The sequence below is a fragment of the Lutra lutra genome, chromosome 2 (assembly GCF_902655055.1).
Source record: "Lutra lutra chromosome 2, mLutLut1.2, whole genome shotgun sequence".
Classification (NCBI taxonomy): Eukaryota; Metazoa; Chordata; class Mammalia; order Carnivora; family Mustelidae; genus Lutra; species Lutra lutra.
This window is the reverse complement of record NC_062279.1, coordinates 82154077-82176905: the sequence shown is the minus strand read 5'-3', so window position 1 is coordinate 82176905 and position 22829 is coordinate 82154077. Positions and strand designations below refer to the sequence as shown.

Sequence of the window (22829 nt, the reverse complement as noted above, 5' to 3'; positions counted from 1 at the left end):
TTATAAAATACAAAACTACAGTCTTCAGTAACTACGCCACATAGCAATCAAGAGTGGGAGGCAGCTATAGAGAGAACCAAACAGGCTTGAACAGTAAGAATGAAATCATCTACCCCACCCAGTTAACTATTTACGGTAACATGATTATTACTATTTTATTGTCTTCATTATTGCCCGGGCAATATGGTTTACTGTTCATTACAGGAACTGCCCTAAAGAGCCATTAAGTCCTTCACCTTAAAACAGCAAGAGTTCACTACCCAGAACCACTGAACTCACCACCTGCAAATCCTTGCCTTATGTCAACAGATTCTAAACTATTATATCGTAAGCCTTTCCCAAACCTAATCAGATCACCACACTCAAAGATCCATTTGAAACCAAGTTCAAATTCTCAACAAAATCTGGTTTTGCTTTTCCTCCCCAGACACTATTACGTCTATGGAGGTGGCCTTCTCTGTCATCATGATAAGCAATAAACAGCTCTGCCTTATCAACCAAGTGTGGTGATATCTGGGGAGTGAGCATTCCACAGCAGTTAACATGTTCTCTGGGAATTTTATATTTGGGGGATGGAGGTAAACACTGACTAGCTTTAGATATTAAGTTAAGTAGGCATTTCAAAGGTAGCCATTTCTAAAATGACAATTGATGTATACTTTCTAAAACCACAGAAAAGAAAAATGGAAGGAGAAGACAAACTAAATGAATCCAAGAAAGGAAACTGAAGACAGAGAAAAATGAGGACAGATGACAGGTACAAAATAAATGGTAACACTGAATCCAAAATTATATACATAGTAAGATTCAATATACTAGATTAAATTCCTAAGTAAAATATTAAGTTTTTTTACTGAATTCTTTAATGCTACTCACGTTCCCTTCATAAAAGAAAACCAAAATACACACAGACATACATGCACAAAGAAGGGCATAGGAAAGTTGAAAGTAAAAGGATGGAAATAATGCTGGGCCAATAGTAATCACAATTACCATGATGCAGCTTTATTAATATGAGGCATGAGATACTTTTTAAAGAAGATTTATGTATTTATTTTAGTGGGAGGAAGGGCAGAGGAAAAGAGAATCCCAAGTGGACTCCCCACTGAATATGGAGCCCGACGCAGGGCTGGATCTCATGACCCTGCATTCAGGACCTGAGCTGAAACCAAGAGTCCGTCACTTAACCAACTGCACTACTCAGGTGCCCCAAGGCATAACATACCTTCAAGCAAAAACAAAACATTACTAAAGATTAAATGAAGTCAGATCTCTGAACTTGTGTGCACCAATTAATATAATTTAAAAACATATAAAGAAGGGCGCCTGGGTGGCTCAGTGGCTTAAGTATCTGACTTTGGCTGAGGTCAAGATCTCAGGGTCCTGGGATTGAGCCTCTCATTGGGCTCCCTGCTCAGCAGAGTCTGCTTCTCCTCCTTCCTCTGCCGCGCCCCCTGCTAGCGCACATGCGCGTGCCTGCGCGCGTTCTCTTTCTCTCCCTTTCTCTCTCTCTCTCAAATAAAATCTTGAAAAGAAAGCAAAAAATGATAGGCCTACAAGGTGAAACTGACGAGTGTATTTATTCTCTATTGGAAGAATTTAACACCTCTACGTAACTGATACATCAAAAAAAAAAAATCAGGAAAAAAAATCAGGAAAGATCCTGATGTTGTGATCAGCACAACTATACAAATTGATAATAATGGACATATATAGACTTGCACCCCACAAGTGAAGAATATACCCTCTTTTCAAGTACTTTTGAAAAACATAAAAATGTGAAGCAAATAAAGTGAAGACTTTAATTTTAAACAATCACAAACGGGCCATTTTTTTTTTTTTTTACCTAAAATATAGTGAATTCAGAAATCTACAATAAAAAATGCATTTAAAAACCTTATACATATATATGGAAATGGACAATACTCTCCTGTATAACTATGGCTTAAAAGAAGCAAACAATGAATATTATAAACATCTTCAAATGGACAAAAATAAAAATAGCACATTATCAAAATTCGTAAGAGGAATGTGAAACAGGATTGAGAAATCAAATGCACAGCACTGATGACACAGTAACCTGATATTACAAGCAATCAGAAGTGCCCATCACCTAGAGAACATTCTGGCCAAAATATTTAAGCAGGACCTAATTATGAAGACATATTCAGATACATTGACACTGGGAGGATCTACAGAGCAAATAGCCTGGACTGTTCAAAAATAACAGTATCATAAAAGCCAGGAAAGGGCAAGGCAAGAGTTATAATAACCAAATGCAATATATAATCAATGATTTGTCACTGAATAAAACATAGTAAGTAGAAAGAAAATAAGGAAGTGTTAACATTTTGGGATGGGGGAAACAATGAAAAGTCAACTATACATATTAATACTAAATTTCTTGCATGTGAAAGAGGTATTGAAATTACATAGGGAATACCCTTGTTCTTAGTGATTTATTATGAAGTATAAACTGTCATTGTGTCTATAACTTCTTTTTAAATGCAGAAATTAAAGGAATAAAAAATTTTTCCCAAAGGGGAAAAATGCCTCTTAACAAAGTAAAAAAGGAAGTACTTGAAATAATAAAGAAAAAAAAATCTCCATTAATCATCATACTCAATATTGGTATATTAACAGCAAACCCTTTATTCTCACAGGCCAAATATGGAACAGTTCCAACTACAAATTAAATAATGATTAGCACTAGTTTACAACACAAAGAATAAAATAAATATCCATGAGTCTATACTGATATAATGATGGAAGCAAGGAGGAAGGAAGGAAGGAAGGAAAGTGAAGGCACAAATTTTCTTTACTAAAAAATTCCAAATTTTTTATATATATATATATATATAAATCTCTCCCATCCAGAAGGTGGAACTTTAAAAAAAAAATTTTATTTATTTATTTGAGGGAAAGAGAGAGGGACATAAAGAGAGCAAGCCAGTGCATGAGCAGGGAGAGGGGCAGAAGGAGAGGGAGAAGAAGGTTTCCCACCGAGCCAGGAGCCTGACACAAGGCTTGATCCAAGGACCCTGAGACCGTGACCCAAGTGGAAGGCAGAAACTTCAATCAACTGAGCCACCCAGGTGTCCCACACGGGTGGAACTGAATCACTCTCCCCTTCAGTGTGGGCTGGACTTAGTTACAGGCCTCCAGTTAGTAGCTAGTGAAAGGGTATTTTCTTACCAGAGGAGCAGCTCACCCTCCGTGATCAAGGTTAACACCATCAGTGATCAGAGAGGTGCCTCGGATATGCCCTCCGATATGATCTGAGGAGAAGGGCCTATCATCGGTTTGGAATCCTTCCCTAAAATTCGTAAGCTCAATGTAATCATGAGAAAAGATCTGAAAAACCTAAATTAAGAGCCGTTCTACAAACTACCTGATGAATACTCTTCAACACTGTCAAGGTCATGAAACACCAGGAAAGAGAGAGCCTGTCACGGATTGGAGGAGCCTGAGCCCTAACTGCCATATGCTTATCCTGGAAAGATCCTAAAACAAATAAAGGACATAAAGTGGGAAAACTGCGGACATCTGAATCAAGTCTGTAGTTTGGTTAATAGGATTGCATGCAGGTCAAGTAATGTTTAGTTACGCAAATGTAACACAGTTATGCAAGACCTCAACACTGGAGGAAACTTGGTTAAGAGTAGATGGAAACTCTCTGCACTATCTTTCCAACATTCTGCAAATCTAAAGTTATTCCAAATTTCAAAGTTTATTTTTTTTTGAAAAGCAAACTGTAAAATCAGAAAGAAGACAGGGATACCTACGAATACAATTAACTGCTTAAAAAGAGATGGAAAAGAAAGAGTAAAGGAACTGAAAAGAAGAAAGAAATCTTTTCCTAAATCATATGATTTTTTGCATAAATCCAAAATAATTCCCAGAACAATTATGAAAATAAATAAAAGAGCTGATAGCAAGTTTGCCAGGTAGGAGATCAATACTAAAAATCGATTACATTTCTATATGCCAGCAATATACAATTAGAAATGTACTTTTCAAGAAAGAATTTTAGCAAATCTATAAAACATATAGAAATAAATCTAAATAATTATGCATAACATCTCTGAAAAGGACATCTGAAAAATGTATAGCCAATAAAGAAGACCCTAGTAAATGGAGAAACATAAAATTCTCCAAGATGAAACTTACTTCTATTAAGATGTCAGTTCTCTTCAAAATGATCTCTCTCTCTCTCTCTCTCTCTCTCTCTCTCTCTCTCTATATATATATATATATATATATATATATCCAGTGTTATCACAATAAAAAGCACAGCAGGAGTTTTCAAGGAACTTGACAACCTATTTCTAAAAAATAAAAATAGCAAGGATGCTCCAAAAGGAGAAGAAAATGAGGTGAGACCGCCCTATCCCATAGCTTCTACATAGATGCTATGTAATTAAGACAGTGTCATTTTGGTTTTATAGGTAAGGAACACAATCAGAGAAGTAGAGTAGTGGCCCTAGAGCTCATTCATATTTTATACCTAAACAAAGGCTACAACCCATTTTTCCTAACAACCACGTAGACAGTTTTTCACCAGACTATTCTGCACCTCCTGTGTTATTTTCATATGCAACATTCCATTGTCTTGTTAAAACTTATGAAGGCTTTAAGATTTTGCCCTCCTTTCAAAGTAGCGTATTAGCTACCAGAGTTTCGTGCTGTTGACCGGAGACAGGAGCCTCCCAGGTCAGAGACATCAGCCGTCCTTGTGCCTCTTGCCCTAGTTCTTGCTTCTGTAGGTCAATGCCAAGAGGGCCACTAAACACCTGCCCATCTAGTGGGTTGTGCTACACGAGAGGCATTATATGCATGTGTGTATGCATACACAGTTATGTGTATATGTGTGTAATGTGTACTAGTAGTTAAATAAGAAAAATTAAAAGATCACCCAGCATGCCTCACCTAACTTATGACTGAGCTTCACTCAGCGTTAGACTCGACCTAAGAAAGGTGACACTTGCCGTATTTCTGAACTCCCTCCTCTTTGTTCCTCCCCGACTACATCTTCTTCTTGCCCTTGCAAATTGTTGTCCTGAGTTTTCTTAGTCTCATCTCCTGTTTTACCACATGCACATTTCCCTATAAACAGTAAATTGTTGTGTTTTTTTTTTCCTGTTTTGAAATCTAGATCGGTGGGATAATCCTGTGTGTGAACTGAATGATACAATGTTTTTAAAGTCAGTTCATGTCAGTGCAGATAGCTTAGATCATTTGTTTTCCGTGATGCATAGTATTCCATTGTATAGAGAGTCAACTTTTTTTTTTTGGTATGTTCTACTCGATCAATGTTTGGCTTATTCCCCTTGTCCAAAGGTACAAGAAAAAAAAAATTTGAGTCTATATCTAAGAATCATATTGCTATCTTAACACATTTTTCTTTTCAACTTTATTAGGTAGAGTTCAATTGATTTTAAATGTGACCAATTTACACTTCTATCAACAATATGCAAAAATTTCTGTTGTACCACATTGCTAGCAACCTTTTGGTTGTCATTCTTTTAATTTCTGGTGGTATGGTTAGTGTAAAATTGTACCTCGATATTAATTTTTTTTAAAGATTTTATTCATTTATTTGACAGAGATCACAAGTAGGCAGAGAGGCAAGAAGAGAGGCGGAGGGGGAAGCAGGCTCTCCACTGAGCAGGGACTCTGATGTGGGGCTCCATCCCAGGACCCTAGGATCATGACCTGGGCCAAAGGCAGAGACTTTAACCCACTGAGCCACCAAGGCACCCCATTGATATTAACTTTTATTTGTGTATCCTGATTACTAATGAAATTTTCATATTATCATTGGCTTCTCATATTTCGTCTTCTGTGAAATGTCTCCTCATATCTTTTGCCCAGTTTTTATTAAGACTGTTTGGCTATTAAATTTTGCTTTTCATATTTAAGTCTTTGATTCATCTGTAATTATTTTTTGTTTATGGTGTGAGGTTTTTTCATTAGGATTTTCCCAGCATCATGTATTGAATCATGTACACTTTCCCCTAGTGATGTGCAAAGCCAGCTAATTTGTAATCAGACTTCTGCATATGATATGGTCTGTTCTAGGGCTCTCTTCTGTTCCTTTGCTCAGTTGTGTACATCTGTGTTATAAAATGAAGGGTTGAGTAACAGAGTCTCTAAAGACAGCTAAGATAGCTTCCAGTTTTCAAAGTCAAAGATTACAAATGCAAGGGGGAAAAAAATGAAATGCATAGTCACAGAAAGAAGAAATGTGAAAAAAAGTCATTATACAAATGTTAAAGATACAAACTGTGATGACAGCAAGTACAAAGTTTATTTCATTTCTATTGAAATATTTATCTGTAATATACCATAAAGTGAAAATTCTCTTTTAACTTGTATATCAAAGAGAAAACAACCTCACAAAGAAGCTCAACTAAAATATTTTCATGATATACAAATGCCATTGAAGTGAAAAGTCTTCAATAAGACCACCCAACCTTGACAAGTGTATTCACATAGGATTTAAAGAGTAATATTTGTATGACATATAGTAGGTGGTCTTTTGCATGGGTGAAATATTCCAGCTGACTTTTGTTCATGAATGCTTCTGGAAGAATTATGATGGATTCCTACCTGGTACACCATAATGTTAGCTTAAACTAATTCTGCTTTCAGAACTGCATTTCTTCTTTGTGATGAAGTACCCAAATTCCTTTAATCCTATGTGTGTGTGTGTGTGTGTGAGCATCCATGTGTGTGTCTAGGTAGTATGTACCCATGAATACTACTTTTTCTTTTAAATATTTATTGTTTATTTTATTGACTTGGCTGTCAGGAAGCTTAAATGTAAAATTTTTAGTGCTAATCATAACTTAGGTTTTCTGGCACAACTACATTCCTTTATTTGGATTTTCTTTCTCTATCCCTTATTTCAAATCATTTTATTCTCTATGTACTTTGTGCTATAAATGACCTTGAATTATTTTCAGAAGTAGATAAAACTGATGAATGCATACATACAGTACGTGTCTTTTGATTTTAAAAGAAACGTAGCTTAAATAAGGTTGCAAATTTCTTGGATCATCAGAAAAACATAACAGAACAAAAGATGCCATTTAAAATCACATCATTAAAATGAAGCAACTTGAAAGACTTTATACAACAGTTACACTCTGTTTGAATTTCAAGTATGATAACTTACTTGCATATGTCATCTTCTGGGTCTTCAAGCCCAAATCTTTCATCAAATGTAAGTTGTATCCATACATTTTCCTCTGCTGCTACCAGTCTCCATACCAAGACCATATTTCTTGGGTAAGTATGAGGAAATCTTGGGCTGTGAATACTTCCATTAGTAGACACAGTAATGATTCTCTCATGCTGGGGATCTTGTACTCCTAAAGCAAAAATATAGGAAGAGACATACATTTAGCACAGATATCTAAAAAAATGACAGGCTTCAAAATAAATGTTTTTTTTTTAATCATCCATATTTTAACTCAAACAAGTGTTGGGTATGCCTCATATGATATAAACCAAGTACCACTCTCTTCAGAACTCACGCAGAAAAAAAAAGGATTATTTTAACACGATTGAGTAAAACCTGTGTGCATTTATACTCAAAAGAGCATAACCCATTAGTCTTCTTAATTACTGGAATGCCAAACTACCACCCATAGATTCCCCAAATCACAATAAAGCCGACTTAACATACAAATCTCTAAGAACGAATAAAAGATAAGTCATATTAAAATAAAAGGAAACTCCCTTATAACTCTATTTTTAAAAATACAAGTAGTGAATTTTCCCCCATTCTTTAGCAGCAATTACAGCAACTGCAGCAACTTTTCACTGAGTGTTTGTTACTCACATCGCATTATTCCACATAATACAATGTAATTTAAGCATATTGTTCCAGGGGCGCTGGGTGGCTAAATTAGGCTGAGCCTCCAACTCTTGATTCTGGCACCAGCTCAAGCCCCTGTGGGGCCCCACGCGCAGTGGGGGTCTGCTCATCTCTCTCTGGCTGATCCTCTCCCTGATAGTGCTTCCTCTCCCTCTCTCTCTTTTTCTCTCAAATAAATAAAATCTTAAAAAAAATAAATGCTGCTCTAAGAAACTTCTAGAACTTAAAAGACTGAATATCAAGGGTCATGTATTAGTTAGAAGATTATTTAGGTTAAAGAATAACCTATTTAACTGTTAAAAAAAACAAAATAATTTTAATAAGTTGCAGTTATGAGTCTTAAAGCAGCTTTTTCATTCACTAAACTTTGACTATTTCAACAATCTGGTAAGTATTATTTTATATGGTCTAACTTATAATTAAGAAGAGAGAGTAAAGACAAATGTAAGTTCCTTTGAATATACACAGTTCACATTATGAGATATATCATCACATTAGTAAATGTGTTCATGTCTATAGAATTTTTAAAATTAAGTAATTTAATGTTGCCATTTTTCTCAATGCCTGAATTTGTCCTCAGCCACAAGTAACGTATTCAGAAACATGTTCTCTCTCAGTGGATGCCAATATTTAATACTGCTATTGGTTATATTAACTTATATGAAATAACCTACTTCTTTTATGCACATAATTTAGCACTAACTACTAGGTCTCCAAAGAACAAAGAAGGATCTATCAAGTTAGATGAATTCTCGTCTGTACTGACAAATTTTCTTTTAAAAATGATGAAAATTTACTGTTATATTAAGTTAATTACCTGTTTTCAGAGATTTCCTTTGAAACTGAAATATTCCGCACCCTCTAAATTTCCTTCCAATAACCTTGATATTTCAAAGGTGTTTATAGCAGCAGTTTGTATCAAAAGTCCTTCTCATTTTTTTTTAAAGATTTTATTTATTTAATTGACCAAGAGAGACAGTGAGAGACAGAACACAAGCGGGGAGAGTGGTAGAGGGAGGAAGCAGGCTTCTCGCTGAGCAGGGAGCCCGATGCGGGATTCCATCCCAGGACTCTGGAATCATGACCTGAGCCAAAGGCAGACACTTAACGACTGAGCCACCTAGGCACCCAAAAGTCCTTCTCATTTTGACAACTAATACTTTTTAATGAATCAGTTTTCCCAATAAGATTTATTAAAATTTATTATTTGCCCCATTTTGTCTAAAAAATACCTTATATAATCCAAGGCACTCTACAAATATAGCACTGCTTACTTTTTCATACAACCTAGAAAACTACATAGCTGCTAAAAGATTTGAATTCTATTTTTACAACCAGCCAAAAAAGCTCATTGCTAAAATGTATATACTTAAATTTTGTTTACATCTTTTTTTTCCCTTTATAATCCACAATTCCATTCAACTGTAATTAAACATAATTTATATTATTTTTTTAAAAGATTTTATTTATTTATTTGACAGAGAGAGATCACAAGTAGACGGAGAGGCAGGCAGAGAGAGAGAGAGAGGGAAGCAGGCTTCTCGCCGAGCAGAGAGCCTGATGTGGGACTCGATCCCAGGACCCTGAGATCATGACCTTAGCCGAAGGCAGCAGCTTAACCCACTGAGCCACCCAGGCGCCCCTGTAATTAAACATAATTTAAAGACTGATCATCTAAGCCTTCTTTGTGGTAAAGGAATTGTAAATTTCCTTTTAAGTTAAATTACTGCCCCCAAATTTTGTCTTTAAATGCAGTGAGGTTTGTCACCAAACACATATGATTTACACACCATTGTTAAAGTTTTATGTAAATCTCAAACTACTAGGCATATAATCAGAAAAAAAAGAAGCAACAAACATTTTCTACCAAATTAAGAGTCTACATTTATAGTTTTGTTGTTTTAAAAACAATAGTTTTAAAAATACAACTTTACTGGTATTTTGAGGAAGAGACAAGTATATATTTTGTAACTATTTTATTGAATATTTACTTTTCTTATGTCTGGTGGACAAGTATACTCAAAGAAAAATAGAAAGGAAATAAAACAAATGTTTGTAGTAAAATCACAAAAATATTACAACATGCTCCTAGCTATGTACTCTAGAGAAGAATAAATCTTGGTTCATCTTAGATGGTGAATTTAGCATGAGAAATGAAAATATATATAAACACGGACTTAAAAAAATTATATGTCTTTATCTTGCCCAGACCCTATTAAGAAAGAAGTACTGAAAACTAAAATGAACCAGAAATAGAAAAAAAAAAAAGGAAAGGGAGATTAATAATGTAGATACTAACAAAAACATTAACTTGGAAAGATAGCTGTACCCTTCCTGTCCACAGGAGCATTATTTACAACAGCCAAGACATGGAAACAACCTAAGTGTCCACCAATGGGTGAAGGGACAAAGGAAATGTACTTTATATGTATAATGGAATATTACTCAGCCATAAAAAAGAAAAAATGCCATTTGCAACAACATGGATGGACCTTGAGGGCATTATACTAAAATAAGTCATACAGAGAAAGACATATACTGTATGACCTCACATGTGGAATCCTTAAAAAAAAATCAGCTCATAGATTCAGAGAACAGATTGGTGATTGCCAGAGTGGGGGAGTAGAGGGTGGGTGAAATTGGTGAAGGGGGTCAAAGGCACAAATTTCCAGTTACAAAATAAACCACGAGGATGTAATGTAATATACAACATGATGACTACAATTAATAATACTGTATTGCATATTTGAAATTTGCTAAAATAGTAGTAGATCTAAGTTTCTGTTGCACATATGCAAAAATTTCAACTATGTATGATAATAGATGTTAACTAGACTTATTGTGGTGATACATTTTGCAATGTATATAGGTATCAAATCATAATGTTGTATACCTGGAACTAATATGATGTTATAGATCAATTATACTTTAGTAAAAACAATGATGTAAATACCATAAGATTATTGACTACACATATATACATACAATGCAATTATATTGAATCATATCTATGTTATTTGATTAGTTTAGCATTAAGTCAAAGCAATTTCACAATATTTGCTACGTATATCATAGTATCAATCCCTTTAAAGATACATTTACTATGACTGAAAGAGGGTAGGAATAAGAGAAATAACAAGCAATAAAAATTATAATACTTGAGGGGCCCCTGGCTTACTCAGTCGGCAGAGCATACAACTCTTGATCTTGGGGTTATAGGTTCAAGGTACCCATTGGGTGTAGAGACTACTTAAAAATAAAAATAAAAAAAATAAAAATTATAATGCTTAAAAATGTATTATTAATAAAGAGAACACTATAAAAGAGGTTTCTAGATAATATGTCACTCATAAAAAAAGATAAATCCATTATCCTTTCTCCATACTAATGTTTTAGGTTGACTGTTGCAGAAAAGAGCTGTAGGATTAAGAATTATATACAACATTTTAAATGAAAATCATTCTATTTTCTAGGTCTTCTTCTTCTTTTTAAATTGGGCTCTATACCCAGCATAGAGACCAATGTGAAGCTTGAACAGTGACCCTGAGATCAAGACCTGAGCTGAGATCAAGATTTAGATGCTTAACTGACTCACCCACCCAGGCACCCCTGGAATAAGAATTAGATAAAAAAGAAATGTCTCGGGCGCCTGGGTGGCTCAGTGGGTTAAGCCGCTGCCTTCGGCTCAGGTCATGATCTCGGAGTCCTGGGATCGAGTCCCGCATCGGGCTCTCTGCTCAGCGGGGAGCCTGCTTCCTCCTATCTCTCTGCCTGCCTCTCTGCCTGCTTGTGATCTCTCTCTGTCAAATAAATAAATAAAATCTTTAAGAAAAAAAAAAAAAAAAAAAGAAAGGTTTCAGGTTTAAAAAAAAAAAGAAATGTCTCCAAAATTGGTTAGTTTTAGAGTTTTAAAGAACTCTGGTTCCTGTTTCACACGGGCAAGACAGCGGCAACATGTCACCTGTAAACTGGTAGATTTCGCAGATATCCTGTGCAATTTCTGATGTGTTTACTTCCAAATATGCATTATTTTGAAATTATGTTTTTGAAAAAATTATTTTCCAAATTCTTACTTGATAAATACTTACATTCATTGGTCTCATTCTTTCTTCTTTCTGCCTATAATAATCCTTGTTTATATTATTTTTGTTAGTCTGTTAATACAGTTATCTTTGCTTTTGCTCTTATTAACTCTCAATTAACAACTTTCAATTTTAACGATGATCAAAATCATATGATACTCCCCCCCACGCACACATGCCCACGGTTTTATTGACTCCATGAACTGGCACCTTTTTGCCTAGAAAACGCAGAATAATCTCACCCTAATCCTACTTGATGCTGTAGAAAGAAGATGGACTTGAGCTGTATAGCACAAACCAATCTCTCTCCATAAATTCCAATCTATATAAGAAGTACCCCATGTTCATGTTTAATATTTAAAATTCTGACTATTCATCCCAAAGTACAATACTATACTACATTGTACTACAATACAATAATATCCTAGATAGGCTCAATCTTCTCTTTCCCATACATTTAAGACAATAGCAAATTAAAGACAATAGCATTGTCTACCTCAAACTTGTTTATGTATTATAAAACATTTTCACTAAGGAAAAGAAAATAAAGGATTGTTAATATTAGGTGAACATAAAGCAAATATAATTATTTAAGATATGCTCAACTGAATTTCTTGAATTTATCCCAGAAGATGATCACTTTATTCCTCAAGGTAATGAATAGTCAAAACTTATATATTGGAAACCTATTATGTTTCCTGCTCCGTTCCAGGTGCTTGGGGTATCACAAACAAAACAAAGCCTTTTCCTCTTAATGTGACAACTTCCAAGACTATACGTTAATATCATTCATTCCTAAACTAGGTATACAGTAACTAATGTTCAGCTGCCAAAACCTACTTCAGATGTCTCTTCTTTTAGAATTCCGTATCTGACAAAAACAGAGAGGGAGACAAACCACAAGAGACTTAACTCTAGGAAACAAACTGAGGGTTGCTGGAGAGGTGGGGGGTGGGGATGGTAACTGGGTGATCGGTATCAAGGAGGGCACTTGATGGGATAAGCACTGGGCATTATATGCAACTGACACACCACTAAATTCTACCTCTGAAACTAATATCACACTATATGTTAATTAAATTGAATTTAAATAAATAAATAAAAGAATTCCATCTTTGATTCCCATTGTACGTTCCCTTGGGCCAGCATGTTTTAATGATAATGTATGGGTTTACCTTCCTTACCTTTACCACATTATTCATTCCTAAACTGTAAAGGCATTTTACTTAAGTCCAGAAGCTAACCACTGGTCTAGCTCTGTGCCTTGCCCATGGCACTAATTCATACAAATTGATAGTGCATATTAAAAAAAAAACAATATCCCATGGGAAGAACATGTCGGAAGACAAATTTACATATTATGTCAATGCTTCATTCTCCATTCCTAAGATCCTAGTGACTGCACATGATAAAGATAAGATTTTACAATTTATACACCTTCTAATTAAGGCCCCTTAATTCATTTCTGATATCTTACTCAAAGTCCACCTATTATAACCTACACATATATTTTAGCTGAAGGTGATAGGTCACAAAGTACTCATTATTGAGATTTGCCATTTCCTTATTTTGCTTGCTTATTTTAAGAAAGTAAACCATGTCCTATAATTTTACCACACTCCACGAATTCCATAATTATAGTCATTATTTTATCTTAACTCTGAAATATGAATAAACTGATGATAAAAGCTGTTATTTTAGGCAAGACACTTGATATCAGACTTCGCTTTTTATAAACTAAAGATAATCACAAGCTGTTTTAAAGTTTACATGAAATGATAACTATATAAATTAATCACCTTAATAACTAAATCAGTATGTATGTGAAGCAGAAACTTTGTCCAAAATATGCTGTCTAATTAAAATACAATGAGAGAAAATTTATTATCAGATATCAAGTTTTCCTGATGTCAGTGAATAGGAGATTGCTATATAAGATAATGCAAAATTGGTCATGTATACAAAGATTCTAATTTTGCAAAGATCAAATTAACTGAGCAACAAACAGCGATGTTTAGGCAGGGATTTCAAATTTCTGGTTCCATTCTACAGGCTCATTAGGAGGTTTGTAGAAATTTTGCCATTTCCTTGACCTGACATTATCTTCAAAAAAAGGTTTAAATTATTTTGCATTTACTCAGAAGCACAAGAATTTACCCTTTAGCCATGATAATAACTACAGGTGATAGTAAGAAATGGGGGTCTTTATTCAGGAAGTTCATAGCATATCTTCCACATGCAATGAGAAAAAGTTAATATGGTGAGTATATCCCTAACATCCCATCATTACTATGAAGCAGCCACTGGAAAAGAAGGACTGGATTGACCCTACCCAGAAGCATGCACAGAAAACCAATATAAGCCCATTTCCCTCACACATGTATGATTTTAATGGGCCAATCAGAGTGAATCCAATTCCTTTTCTTCAACAGTTAAGAATAAGATCATTTCGGGTGAAGAAGTGAGATCCAGAACTACTGTAGCCATTAAGCTTGTAACAAAATCCAGTCGGATGAAAAAGTCAATGCACAGAAGTAAGCAGATAAATGACAGTGCAGAAAAATGGAGCTAGATCCCAGATCCAACTACACAATAAGTTCATTCCATGTCTGGGCTTCTCAGGTCCATGACTAAATAAATCACTTTTATTACTTAAGCCAGTAAGAGATATATATATATATATATATATATATATATACACACACACACACACACACACACATATATATATATACACACATATATATATACACACACACATATGTGTACATATACATATGTGTGTATATGTATATATATACATATATATACATGTATAATTTGCAACCAAAGTCATTATATAGTGAACATGTCTGAGATTGCCTGCGATGGCCTTCATTTAGTCCTGTGATCCTGGTGTGATTATTATCAGTGTTCCCTTTTCATGCTCTAAAATACCTGATTTAAAAAAATAAATAAATAAAATAAAATAAAATACCTGATTTAACATCATAAAGAACACAGCCAATAAGGTCTATAAAATTCTTCTGGTATTGAGGTAAGAGATATAGAATGGTAAAGATTTGACAGCATGGTATTTTAGCCTTAAGGTGAGGGTAAAAATAACTTCTTTTGATTTTACACAATGGGATACAACATTTTCAAATGAAGGCTCAATTATGAAAGATAAACTGGCAATTATCTTCTTACCTATTATGTCACAGGACAAACAGCCAAGTATATATAAACACAGAGTCTCAGTAAAGCTTTTATTGCATACCAATTAATAATGAATACAACTGTATACACACCCCACTGTAGTGAGCCATGTTTAGGCAATGGCATTATTTTTTTATCCTGTGTTAAACTGTGCACTATTTTAGATATCCCAAAAAGGCCAATCAGAATGTAGAATAGAAATAAGTTAGGAGTAATTCACATTACAAAATAAGCATTCCCTTTAAAGATTCAGTATTTATTTCATTTTTCAATACTTAATCAACTCTCTCATTGAAATAAAACTATTATTCAATGTAGAAAGTTTATATAAAATATGAGAAATTCTGAAATATTTTAAGCTGAATACATTTATATGAAATGATATTATCATGACAAAAATTGGCTAGTGTGATTTAAGCACAAATTCGTAATTCATGACAAATAAACAAGCTTACTTAAGAGAAAATATGTTCACTAAAAAACCTCATCTGTTTTGAAGACTCAATATCTGTCTGTTTTCTGTCTGCACTGGGCATATAACTTGCAACATTCAGACTGGAGTTTACCAGCAATTTCAAACATGGAAGTAGCTACCTATTTCCTTGTGAACAAACAATGGTTAGATACTACTGACATTCTGATGGAAAGGTGTTTAAAATTCATCAGTGAAAAAAATAATGAAAAGGTAATCGATACAAAGTTACTCTTTCACAGAAAACATGCAAGTAAGGCCATTAGTTTATGCCTTTATTGAATATTTAAAATATCTTTAGAATTCTCTTTTAGGTTAAGCTTTCAATTAAACAAGACAAATGATTCCTAAGAAACTATTAAGAAAGTAGGAATAAATTTATTTCAGTCTTCATATATCCAGCGATCATTTATGCTGAAAAATGAGGCTACCATTTCCCACTTACATTAGTGTTTCATGTTCACAGGTGAATGCATATAATGTATAGCAATAAGCCTCTGATTCTCTTATGAATAATACAAAAGACAGAAAAATAATGAATTCAATCACTTCTTTACAAATCATGTCCTCCTATCTTATGTTTTAAATGTTATTAAATGCTGCTGATAAGTGACATTGTTTGCATTTCCATAAACAATATTTGAGATTTATAAATTATTTTTATAGCAAGATCTTTGGTTTTGGCAGTAATCCCACATAATAACATCAAGAATAAATGGAGCATTTATACTGGGACATGACTGCCCCTTCAAAGGCTAATTAACCAAACTGTGTTCATGAATGTTCTAATCTTACTGCCCTGCTGGAAAACACCACTGCCTCACACCATACTACCTCAACAACTCTTGTCAATCTTGAAGTCATGTTAAAATATAAATAAGATATAAACATGAGATTTTAAAAGAAATGAAAGCCATAGTTAATATTAAAACACATCATTTTGGTGGGGAAATAGGTGGCCTAAATTTTACTTCTCAAAGCAAAGATATTTTTAATTGGCTTGAATATGTCCATTAACAGTACTCTTTAGCAACAGCTAGCTTTATGACAGTAGTTTCAAAATTAAACCAAGATCTGAGGGAAAAGTTCTAAGAAGAGAAGCTGAACCTAGATTAGAACAGATTCAAGATACACACTTTTATTCAAAATAGAAACTGAACTGGACTTTAAGGAGTCTAGCAGAAGTTTCATTTGTGAGGAATGGTTATTTTTCAACACATCATTATCTCTAGTTTCTTCAACCATATTCAAAAATACCCATTTGCCTATCTTCTGATCTCAATGAAGACTTTGAGGATATTTCTGTCAGATTGGACACTGTCAAATGCCACAGAAGATTTGAGAGTTCTTCTTTATGGTACTTGCACTATTTATATGAGTGTAATCCCACAGCCAGCAAATGGACTGGCTGCATTCATGACCTCCCAACAAGTAAACAGACCTGTTTGAACACAGCATTTCCTTGAAAATTCTTGTTCACGAAACCCAATTTTGATGTTGAAAATTCTCCCCCTCCCCCATATTCCCTATAAATCCAACCATTCCTCTTCTGAGAGAAATGGAACACTGTCCCCCAAAATGGAACAAAGATATGGAAATAAATGCCCAGGGATTGAGGAGAGCAGGAGAAAAGGAACAGAAAAAAAATAATTTAACCACAACAGGTTTAACAGAACTCATTATCTTGACAAATGGCACTCAATCTTATTCTCAAGTTGAGAGAGGCTTTTTAAGAAAGATATGCATGACACAAATCTTAAAAACAACTAAACTAATCCTTTAAATACATGATTTAAATTTACACACATCTATTTCTGCACAATATACAAACTAGCAACTATTTTAGAACAGTTATCATACTTGAAAATTCAGTTGCAATGTTATATTCTTGTTGAAAGTCAACAAAAAAAAAGCAAGTCAACCAAAACAAAAGATTTCTGATGAAGAAGCCATATAGCAACAAAACATAAGAGAAACCTGATATAAATATATATTAAAACTTTTATTCATTAATAAGAAATTTTTCATTAAGTACTTTTCATTAAGTACTTTCTGCCAGAAGGTACTTAATAAAGGATGGGGGGAAATGTCTAAGAAACACCAGAATCATCCATTACACTTTGAGAGATACACTTCTACTCTATATCACAACAGTGAAAATAAAATGCCAGGGACATTATCCTTTAACATTTCAGAGAATACAGAAAGGAGAAGAATAGAGACATTTCAGTAAGCACACTACAGTCTGAAGATCATTAGGAATACAGTAACAACACAGGAGCATTGGGACGACCAGGTAAAATTTGCAAGTACAAAGACAGAAAAACTCCCAGTATGAAAGAAAGGAATTAAAATCTGTACTAGTTCATGTTATAAAATCAGATAAGAATATTACACCACCTAAACAAATCCTCCTCTTTAATATGGTTCACTACATCAACCTTAATTATGTCAGAGTGCACAATAAGAAAAGCTTAAAAAATCAGAGTAAATAAAAATATATGTTTTGCTTACCTTTTAAATGTTCTTTCTCCTCTTTTCTATGCCAGTCCAGATGCTTGGGTATAGTTCCTCCCTGCCAGTAGATGGAGATAGTAAAATTGAGTCTTTTGGTGACCTCGCATCCTAATCTAGGTGGTTCAGAATCTTCAATTTCAGATTTTGGAAGTAAAAAAATTTGAATGATTGAAAAGACACAAAAAACTTGTAAAAATTATTATGTGAGTCAGTCAAATGAACTTTTATTCATGGTCATTTGTACCAATCTTTAAGGGACAGGGTCTTGGCTGGCATAGAAAAAAATAAAAGAAAGAGCATTATTTTGTAGGATAAATTCCCTTGACTCTTCATTCTTCCCAGAGCTTGCTCATTTACTCAACAATTATCTATTGACTACAACTCAACAGTAGCTTGCAAGTTCCTAGCCAGATGCTTTCATGCACATTATCTACTTAATGTTTTTAACAACCCTGTGAAGAAGTCATGATTGGCCCCAAAAATCTTGTCCCAGAAACTGTATTTTTTAGTTCCATATGGTGAGCTGACTGTTGGCTTGCCAAGTTCCTGTAGTCCTCCCGATGTTCAGTTAATGGCTTCTCAGATTTAGGGAGAATGATTTTCTTCCTCCTACTGATAAAGGAGACCTTGAAGTTGTTGAAAACTCACTTGGTATTGATAAAAACTATTTGTGTGTTATTTTGTTTCAAATTAGTACAAGACCTCTAACAGCTTCTCAGGCAGAAATTCAAAGGCAAAGTTACAGCCATTTTACGGAGAAATAAAATGGGGTTCGGGAGAAGGGTTTCACAAAATATTTTTTTCTTTAAGAAATTGTGCACTTAATATCGAATTCAAAGGGATAAACACTAAAATTTGTGATTACTAATAATGTCTTATAAAAACAGTAAAACTAATAACATTTTCCAAAGATACTAGAGGACACATAGGCACATCCTGAGGATGATAAAGAAACAGAATGGAAGAACATTCAAAACTGAATTTAATATTAGTGATATCACAAAATAATTGGTTTCATTTTTCTCACCTACTTTAGTAAACCCAATGAAATTTTAATTAAATAGAATATTTACCTAATTCTTATCACAAGTAAAGTCTAGGTTTCAATACTCTTGGTAGTCAAGATTCGTGATTTTACTTCAACAGGACGCACTTGGGGAAAATAGGGTATCACACAACTACTCCAACAAAAGTAACACCATATTTTTTTTTGGCTGTCACATGACTTTAAAAACCAAATATATTATGCAAACTTTATTACTGTGAAAATAGTGTTGGTTGGCACAGTAAGTTGACCATATAATTTCTTGACCAAACCAAAATATTTTTAAGAATAAAAGATGATGGTATTCATTGTGTTGGGACAACAGACAGAAACTGTGATGTTCCCCAGAAAACATGAACATATGCCTACCTAATGAAAAATGACAACATTAACTTTCAATCCAGAGCTTTTGAGCCTAAATCTTAATCTCTTTCCATTCTACCACAAAACTCCAGAAAATCTTTTAACCTGGACATTTATGTGATTAATTCTTAAGTATATGTTTTCCTATTAGCATCCTCATTCAACTTAACCCACTGAACAGAACTTCTTCTTTGTTTTCATAAATTTGGTAATATTATTACACTTATAGTACTTTATTTCAGGGTAGGTTAAAACGAAAACAGCAATCCTAAAACCTTTTCTGTTGAACTGCTTTTTTAATGGCTTGAGATGCATTGCTAATATTACCAATGAAGCAGGAGACATTTTGACCAATTATTACTGATTTGCTGGATTCTGGTTCCATTCCTTGGGTCAGAACAATAGGGTGACATTAATTCTACTCCCAATTATAAACTTTCTTCCAGAATTTGGTGCTCCTTTAAAATGATAAATTCCACATTAACTCACAAAAGATAAGAGATCATTTAAAATATGTTTAGGGACACCTCAGTGGCTTAGTTGGTTAAGCACCTGCCTTTGGCTCAGGTCATGATCCCAGAGTTCTGGGATCCAGTCCTACATTGGGCTCCCCACTTAGTGGGGAGTCTGCTTCTCCTTCTGCCTGCCACTCCCTCTGCTTGTGCTCTCTCTCTGACAATAAATTTAAAATCTTAAAAAAATAAAATATGTTTAATAATTAGTGTTTAAAATTATGGAAAATGAAAATGTACTAAAAAATAAAAATGGTTTATCCTTCACAATGAATGCAAGTCTTACGTATATATTCACTACCTTGATTAGTTTTTAAAGTTTCTGTGTGTAATTTAATTGCACTCTAAAAGATCATGGATTTTGCCGACATTTCTGTTTTGTTTGGTTTCCATTGTTTTTTACTGGACTATTGTATCCTTCAAAGTATAATATGGTGACTTACACATAAGAGACAATTAATATTTGTTGACTGGGTGAACTGCCTTAGAATAAAGCCCATGGTTCACCTACAAAGGTATTTAGAAAGAAAATTTCATGGATAAAAAGGATGCAATAGGGCTTGATTACCAGCCTATCATTATTTTCCGAAGATCGTTGGCTTAAGAAGAATTGACTAAACTCCTTCACATTTCTGAACAGACACCAGCAGCTGTTGCCAGGTCATCAGACAGGTTTCTGTGCAATAAAGTTATGTTAAATTTGTATTTGGAATTGTTTTGCCATGATCTCTAAAATAAAACTTCCAACAACCATGAGATTTCTCCTAAAGAGCATCATATTCAAGGAAAAAAATGATTACTCCTTTCTGAAATCAAAAGTTATGTATCTGTTTAAAAAATAACATCCCCATTCTCCTGGCCAGACTTGGAAATACACATATATGCTAAGCAACAAAAAATGTGATATTTTTTCTTTTCATGACTCCCTTCCTTACCACAATTCCAGGATCAAAATTTGTTTTAGTTAGTCTTATGCTTTAATTTTTCTGGGCCAGATGACAGGTATCAAGGGTAATAATATTTAGAATTGAATGTAAGTATTATGGTATGGTGGAAGAAAACAGTAGCCCCATTATGATAAAAAGCATGCCAGTAGGATGATCTGAACAGAAGAATATAATAATGTAGGAAGTTTTTGAGACAAAAACAGACCTTGACATGATTTGCTAAATAATGTCTATAATCCTCTGTTCCTTTATAATTGCTCCAATTATAAAACTAGGCTTCAGAATTCCTCAAGTATGTTAAACTTCTGTACCAAGTATTTAAAAACAAGAACTATTTTTTTCTATCCTTTTAAACCAATGACTTGAGAAAGTTTTGAGAATCTGATGAAAGATATGGGTGCTCAAACCAGAAAATTATATATCTAAAGACTTACTCTCATAGTTTTCACACGATAGCATACAATTTCAGAGTATTTGTCCAGCCCCTAAAAACTATGTCTGAACCCTTTTATCTATGAAATCAAGGCTAAGAACACTTTCTCCAAAAATAACTTGTCCATTATAAAGCAAAACAAACAATGAGTTCTTCATTCCAGAATCAGGCAGGCTAACAATGCCATTTTGGTAAAATAGTATCAGTGTAAAAGAATAACTGATTTAGCAATCAAGCACTGAAAAAGAAATGCATTCTAAGGGACTAACTTGAGTTTTGGAGTAAGCTGGAAAAAAATGTAGATATAGGTATACAGTGTAGGTACTGTATGTTTTTTACATAAAAATAATGACAGTATTTCACAGATTTCCAATGCAACTGTATAGAAATATTTAAAATATTTTCTGGAAAAATGTATCTAAAATATGTAATTTAAAGACAAAGGAAGATTTCTTTACATTCACTAAAAAAATGTATTATCTGTCCTAAGGAAATTTTAGAGATCTGTAATCAAGAAACATATACATAAAAGAATACAGCAGATAATTTCCTTGTACTTCTACATTTCAACAAGAAGAATTTACTATAACAGTTTTTAAGTACAAATGATAAGAACAGTTGCTAATTTTTTTTTTAAAGATTTTATTTATTTGTCAGAGAGACAGAGCAAGAGTGAGCACAGGCAGATAGAATGGCAGGCAGAGGCAGAGGGGGAAGCAGGCTCCCTGCTGAGCAAGGAGCCCGATGTGGGACTTGATCCCAGGATGCTGGGATCATGACCTGAGCCGAAGGCAGCCGCTTAACCAACTGAGCCACCCAGGCGTCCCAATAGTTGCTAATTTTTGAGCACTAATAGTGGGTTAGAAACTGTTAGGCACTCTCGTGAACTATCTCATAGCAATGCTGTGTGAGAGTCTTGATCATTACCACTCTACCAGAGAGAAAACCTCTAACTGGACCAAGATACCATGAACATTAACAAAAGACACCAACAACAAAATAACAAATGTGGGCCCCACTGGAGAAGATGTTCTAATGACAAAACTGTTTTCTTCTTCTTCTTTTTTTTTTTTTTTAAGGATATTATTTACTTACTTGACAGAGAAGAGAGAGAGAGAGAGAGCGAGCACACACTCAGGGGCAGGCAGAGGGAGAAACAGGCTCCCTGCTGACCAAGGAGCCCAATGTGGGACTCGATCCTAGGACCCTGGGATCATGACCTGCCAAAAGCAGACACTTAACCGACTGAGCCATCCAGGCACCCAAAGCTGTTTTCTTTCAATGCTATCATCAGCAGTACCCCTGATGAGTAATAGCAGGAGTTTATACGTTTTTCAATAGGTGGTGGTTTTTCTGAGCCATGTAGGTGGGTCAG

The 22829-nt window shown here is 34.3% G+C and overlaps 1 protein-coding gene across 2 annotated transcripts in view; it reads right to left on the bottom strand.

The window, feature by feature from the left end:
- Positions 1-22829, bottom strand: part of PDGFC (platelet derived growth factor C) — a 204280-nt gene that overhangs the window by 80319 nt on the left and 101132 nt on the right. The window contains exons 2-3 of one of the 2 annotated variants that reach the window (XM_047717818.1): positions 18152-18212; positions 7181-7376 (exon numbers count right to left, since the gene is read on the bottom strand). In XM_047717818.1, the coding sequence (XP_047573774.1) occupies positions 7181-7284 (104 nt within the window). In that variant the 5' untranslated portion in view covers positions 7285-7376; positions 18152-18212. The remainder of the gene's footprint in view (positions 1-7180; positions 7377-18151; positions 18213-22829) is intronic. The other variant, XM_047717817.1, reaches the window with a different exon arrangement.